The sequence below is a fragment of the Gymnogyps californianus genome, chromosome 24, assembly GCF_018139145.2.
Source record: "Gymnogyps californianus isolate 813 chromosome 24, ASM1813914v2, whole genome shotgun sequence".
Classification (NCBI taxonomy): Eukaryota; Metazoa; Chordata; class Aves; order Accipitriformes; family Cathartidae; genus Gymnogyps; species Gymnogyps californianus.
In genome coordinates this window covers 3026430-3032272 of record NC_059494.1, presented here as the reverse complement: position 1 = coordinate 3032272, position 5843 = coordinate 3026430, and the positions used below count along the sequence as shown (strand labels likewise).

The 5843-nt window shown below is 53.4% G+C and overlaps 1 protein-coding gene across 2 annotated transcripts; it reads left to right on the top strand.

Moving 5' to 3' along the window:
• Positions 1–393: 393 nt before the first annotated feature.
• Positions 394–4531, top strand: FEM1A (fem-1 homolog A). 2 transcript variants are annotated; one of them, XM_050910580.1, is made up of 2 exons: positions 394–1263; positions 1444–4531. In XM_050910580.1, the coding sequence occupies exons 1-2, from the start codon at positions 539–541 to the stop codon at positions 2588–2590; spliced, it is 1872 nt and encodes a 623-aa protein (XP_050766537.1). In that variant the 5' UTR covers positions 394–538; the 3' UTR covers positions 2591–4531. The 2 variants fall into 2 exon arrangements, with proteins under 2 accessions (XP_050766537.1, XP_050766536.1); XM_050910579.1 differs by having other exon boundaries at positions 394–4531.
• The last annotated feature ends 1312 nt before the right edge of the window (positions 4532–5843 follow it).

Here is a 5843-nt window from a genome sequence, read left to right as displayed (position 1 = left end):
GCCATCCCGCTCCTCGCCCCAGCAGCCCTTGCGGTGACGCGGCGCGGAGCGCGCTGGGAAACGCAGGCTCGGCGCTGCCGGGATCCCCGGGGAGGGGCCGCCCTCTGGGGACAGCGGGACTACACTTCCCAGAGCGCCCCGCGCGGGACGGCGGCACGGCCGGCGGGCTCCGGCCACCGCCCCTTTCCCGCTGCCTGCCGGGAAACCGAGTCTCCGGGGAGCGGCTCCCGCGGGGCCGGCCGGGCAGGGCCGGGCGAGAGACTACATTTCCCATCGTCCTCCTCCCGCCCCGCCCCCAGGCCCGTGCGGGCGCCATTTTGTTTCGCGTTACAACCTAAGATGGCGGCCGGGCGAAGAGGGTGAAGGTTGCTGTGCTGAGGTGAGGGGTATCTCGCCGGGCGCCTCCGGCCCCGCAGGGCTCCTGCCGCCGGGCGGCCGCCCTCGCCCGTCCCCTGCCCCGGGCCGAGCTGAGGGCGTGGAGGAGCAGCCGGTCCATGGCCAGGAGGTGGCCGGTGCGGTCGCCGCGGCCCCCATCGCCATGGACTTGCGCACGGCTGTGTACAACGCGGCCCGCGATGGGAAGCTGAAGCTGCTGCAGAAGCTGCTGGGCAGCCGGAGCCGGGAGGAGCTGGAGGCGCTGACGGCAGGGCCCGGCGGGGGTGACGGTACCGGGGGAGGGAGCACCCCGCTGCTGATCGCCGCCCGGCACGGGCACCTGGAGGTGGTGGAGTACCTGCTGGATCACTGCGGCGCCCGCGTGGAGGAGGGAGGCTCGGTCAACTTCGATGGGGAGACCATCGAGGGGGCCCCGCCGCTCTGGGCGGCATCTGCTGCCGGGCACCTGGGGGTGGTGCGCAGCCTCCTGGATCACGGCGCGTCAGTGAACCAGACCACGCTAACCAATTCCACGCCGCTGCGGGCTGCTTGCTTTGATGGGCACCTGGAGATTGTGCGCTACTTAGTCGGGGAGCGTGGGGCTGACCTGGAGGTAGCCAACCGGCACGGACACACTTGTTTGATGATTTCTTGCTACAAAGGGCACCGGGAAATTGCACGTTACTTGCTAGAGAAAGGGGCTGATGTCAACCGCCGGAGCGTGAAAGGGAATACGGCCCTGCATGACTGCGCTGAGTCCGGCAGCCTGGAGATCCTGCAGCTACTGCTCCGCTCCAAAGCCCGCATGGAGAAAGACGGCTATGGCATGACTCCTCTGCTAGCTGCCAGTGTCACCGGTCACACCAACATTGTGGAGTACCTCATCCAAGGAGGGCTGCAGCAGCAGGAGGAGGAGGAGGCTGCAGGAAACCAAAGTGGGACCTGCGCATCAGGTGGGAGCCATCAGAGGTGCTGCAGTGCTGGCAAGGAAGCTCCTCAGGGCTGCGATGAAGAGGGATGTGAGAGATGTTGTGCCTCAGCTTCCAGTCAGGATGAGCGGCAGGTCCCTAACGTGTTCTGCACTCGAGAGGCTGCTGTGGAAGCACTGGAGTTGCTGGGTGCTACGTTTGTGGATAAGAAACGTGACCTTTTGGGAGCTCACAAGTACTGGCGAAGGGCGATGGAGCTTCGGTGTGAGGGTGGGCAATACCTGCCTAAACCTGAGCCCCGGCAGCTGGTGTTGGCCTACGACTATTCCCGGGAAGTGAGTTCGCTGGAGGAACTGGAAGCCTTGATTACTGATCCAGATGAGATGCGGATGCAGGCACTGCTGATTAGAGAGCGCATCTTGGGTCCTTCCCACCCAGACACTTCCTATTACATCCGTTACCGAGGAGCAGTCTATGCCGACTCTGGCAACTTTGAGCGCTGCATTAACCTGTGGAAGTATGCTCTGGACATGCAGCAAGGCAACCTGGAGCCTCTCAGCCCGATGACTGCCAGCAGTTTCCTTTCCTTTGCTGAGCTTTTCTCTTACGTGCTTCAGGACCGCTCCAAAGGCACTTTAGCTACCCACTTGGGCTTCTCTGACCTCATGGGAGTACTGAGCAAAGGGGTCCGGGAGGTGGAGAGGGCTCTTGTGCATGGCAAGGACCCTGTAGTTGACTCAGCGCAGTTCACCAAGACACTGGCCATTATCCTCCACCTGGTCTTCTTGCTGGAGAAGGTGGAGTGCACCCCGGAGCAGGAACACCAGAAGCGCCAGACTATCTACCGCCTGCTAAAGTGCAGCCCCCGGGCCAAGAATGGCTTCACTCCTTTGCATATGGCTGTGGACAAAGATACCACAACAGTGGGACGTTATCCCGTGGGCAAGTTCCCATCGCTCCACGTTGTGAACTTGCTTCTGGAGTGTGGGGCTGACCCAGATAGCCGTGACTATGACAACAACACCCCCCTGCATGTTGCTGCCCGCAACAACTGCCCGCTGATCATGAGTGCCCTGATGGAGGCTGGAGCCCATATGGACGCCACCAATGCCTTCAAGCAGACTGCTTATGAGCTGCTGGATGAGAAGCTGCTCACCAAGAGCATGATGCAGCCCTTCAACTACATCACCCTCCAGTGCCTTGCTGCTCGCGCCCTGGACAAGCACAAGATTCCCTACAAGGGTTTCATCCCCGAGGAGCTGGAAGCCTTCATTGAACTGCACTAGGGCGGGAGAGCTGAAGTCCGCAGCCTTTCCCGTCACCTCTTTCACCCCGCGGAGGTAGTGCAGCCTGAGATCTCGGGCCGTCCTTGCCTAGGTGCCGAAGGCTGTCGCTGTGCTGAGACGGGCTGCGAGCTTTGTCCTCATCTGTCACCATCAAGCTGGCGTGCGCAGGGGTAGGGGAGGAGGAGGTTCGAGAGCTCATGGCTGTCCCTCATTGTTGTCATCTTCAGGTACCAGATATCTCCAGTGCACTGTATCCAGAGAAGGCCGCAGCCCCTGCCCTTTCCCATGCCAACCGTCTTGTCCTGAGAAGGAAGGAAAATGGAGATGCCCTGGGACCTGCTGCCTCTCCCGTTAGTGCTGGATTAACTCAGTGTTAAGCTTTGGAGCAGCTACACATCACACGTGCTCTAGCCCTTCCCATCCCAAATACCGAACAGATAGGAACGCAAGTGAGGAATAAAATATGTTGCAACTAATTCTTTCCCCACCCCCTTCTCAGATTTGGTACAGTACGAGTCTAACAGCCGAGTGGCTTGTGCTCTGCTGAGGTAGTTGCCTTGCATGGCAGTAGGGCTGGGTGTGCTGAGGACGTTTGTTTTTCTCCCTTGGTTGGCCAAGTAGCAAGTGGTGTTAAAGGCCTGAGATTTCAATGATTGTGCATAAAGCTGGGTTATTTTTTCTCTTTTAGAGCCAGGCCCTATCTATGCTGCAAGACTTCTTCAATCCTGTAAGATATAGTAAGGTCAGTTCTGGTTATATAGTTTCATCGATAGATATTGGTTTTTATGAATGGGGAGGAGAAACGGCTACCTTAAAACACTAATGTGGCGTTCAGGCCCTTAGCTTGCCCATTCTGCACACGTTCACTCCCTTCCCCGTGCGGAGGTCCTTTAGCTCCAGAGGTCGGCAGGGATTGAGCTGTACAGGGTGGATATGGCCAGGTTTCAGAGCCAAACCAGTGCACTTTGAACCATCTTTGAGGATGTGCTCTTGCAAGCCCTCTAGGATGGGAGCTACTTGTAGCGTGGGTGGTGCTTGGGGGGTTATTAAAGCAAGTGAGTGTTGGTGGCATGTTTGCATGAGGGCGGTCTGAAAGAAGCAGCAAGAAAGCAAATGAAAGTTAAAGGTGCCACCTTGTTCTTCTGAGATTTATTAGTGTCAGCCGATTGGGCTCTGTTAATTATTCTGAAAACCCACATGGAGTGGGTTGTTAGCATCTGGTTTTGGCTTTTGATTCTTTTTGCAACTTTACTGAGGATGGTGCTACTTCAAAGATTGAATTTGAAATCTCCTATGGCTACTATCTGGGCAAGCTCCTTTCTTTAATTAGGATCTGCACACAACTTGTTTTTTCTCTTTGAATCCATAGTCTCAGGGTAGGTATTTGCCTCCATTAGCAGAACCCTCCTTGGTGGTAAACAGTCCGTGTTGGTAAACATGATGCTGTTCCAGCAGTTTATCTTCTTGCAGGGGGAGTGACTGGGCTTTGGCAGCCTGTGGCTCATTTCTTGGCCCCGGGCAGAGTGTAAAGCACAGTTGGGGGTGAAGCAGCTGCCTCTGAGCTTTGGGAAAGGTCAAGACTGGGAGAGCAGAACCCTGACAAACAACCATGCACTATATGCTACTGAAGCTTCTCTACTTGTATTTATAAGCCAGCATATCCATATGCCTCAATAATCCAATGCTCTCTGCCCCTTAAAGATATTGTAGATCTGCCGTTACATTTTTGCAGTGTTAACTATAACATTTATTTATAAAGCAAGGAGGTTTAACTTTTCTTGAGATGTAAAGTGCAGAGTTAGTTTAGCTACATTCTGGTTTTTTTTTTTTTTTTTCCTTTTGGCTGAAACCTGAACTAAACTGCAGGAATGGAATTTGTTAATTTGTGAGCTGATGAGCGCTCTTAACTTTAAATAATAAAACAAAAAATGGCTGCTAGAATGCAAGTGCCTTGGACTTCTTGCTGGTAAGCCTCTATTTTCAGCTTGTTTCCTAGGGATGGTACACTTGGTATGGAAATACTGGGCGTTTGCAATCAACAGATGTGATATTGTTTCATTTCGTCATTACTCCTGGGAAAAGCTGATCTGTACTGCAATTGTAAACGTTTCCCCTGAAGAAGGATAACACTGACACTGAAATGACACCTCTCTTTATATACTTTGCCTTATCTTTTGATGTAAATGAAACAGTGTGAAAGTATGCTACTCTGTTGACACAGGTATTACCTGCCTTATATACAGTTGGGACTGTGGGCAGAAAGCAAGCAGAAAGAGGGGTGCAGTGTGGCTGAAACATAAATTGATATTTATGGGTTTTGACCCCAAATCTGTCACTGGGAGGTCAAAAGCAGACAGAGGAATTAAAGGTACTGGAGTTAGTTCCACACAAGGATTTGGATTTCCAAAAATGCTCGGCCTTCCCCAGGGAGGATGGGAGCAGATGGATAAAATATTTGAGTGTTTGTCCCTTCGTTGATTGCTCCATCCTCAAAAATAATTCTTGATGGTTTTATTGATGTTGCTGCCTTCATGCTAGACACGACATTTAAGCAGTGTCTGCAGTTCCGTGCGACATGCTTCTCCCATTGAAACACTACTGCTGTGCTATAGGTTATCTGCAGGAGAGCAGCTGCCACCGCAGGTACAAGGAACCGGATAGCCTCAGGACTGAGGCAGCGGCTGATCATTCCTGACTGTGGTGCTCTCTGAGTGCAGTCCCATCCCGTACGCAGAGCTGCTGGTAGGAGAGAGATGAGAAGGGAGTTCTTCCACAGCTGGGATGGGGAAGCAACTCTGGAGCCGCGATCTTGTGATCAGATAGCTGGGGAATCCAGTCATGTACAAAAGCCTCAAGGAGGAGAATACTTTGTGTGATAGAAAAGGGCTTTACATTTTTTCCTTTTTAACACATAAATAATCTGTAGTTACGTAGTAAGGACCCAGCAATTAAATGCTGATAGCAATTACTGGGTGGGAGAAATCACTGCATGAATTTAGGGGTAATTACAAGGAACAGTCCTTGTTTATTGTAGGTGTGGTCTGGGCTAGCTCCAGTATGTGGGGCAAAACAAGGAGTTGTGGGGGGAGCAGTGAAACGTTTCAGTGATGATTTTGTTATCTGAGTAATTATCTTGGACAGAGAGTGGAGGTTTTTTTTCCACTGGGGTGGCTTACAGACTCTCCTGTAGCACACTGCTCTCCAGGAGGCCTTCTGTACACTGCCACGAACAAAATGTCTGCCTTTTATTCCT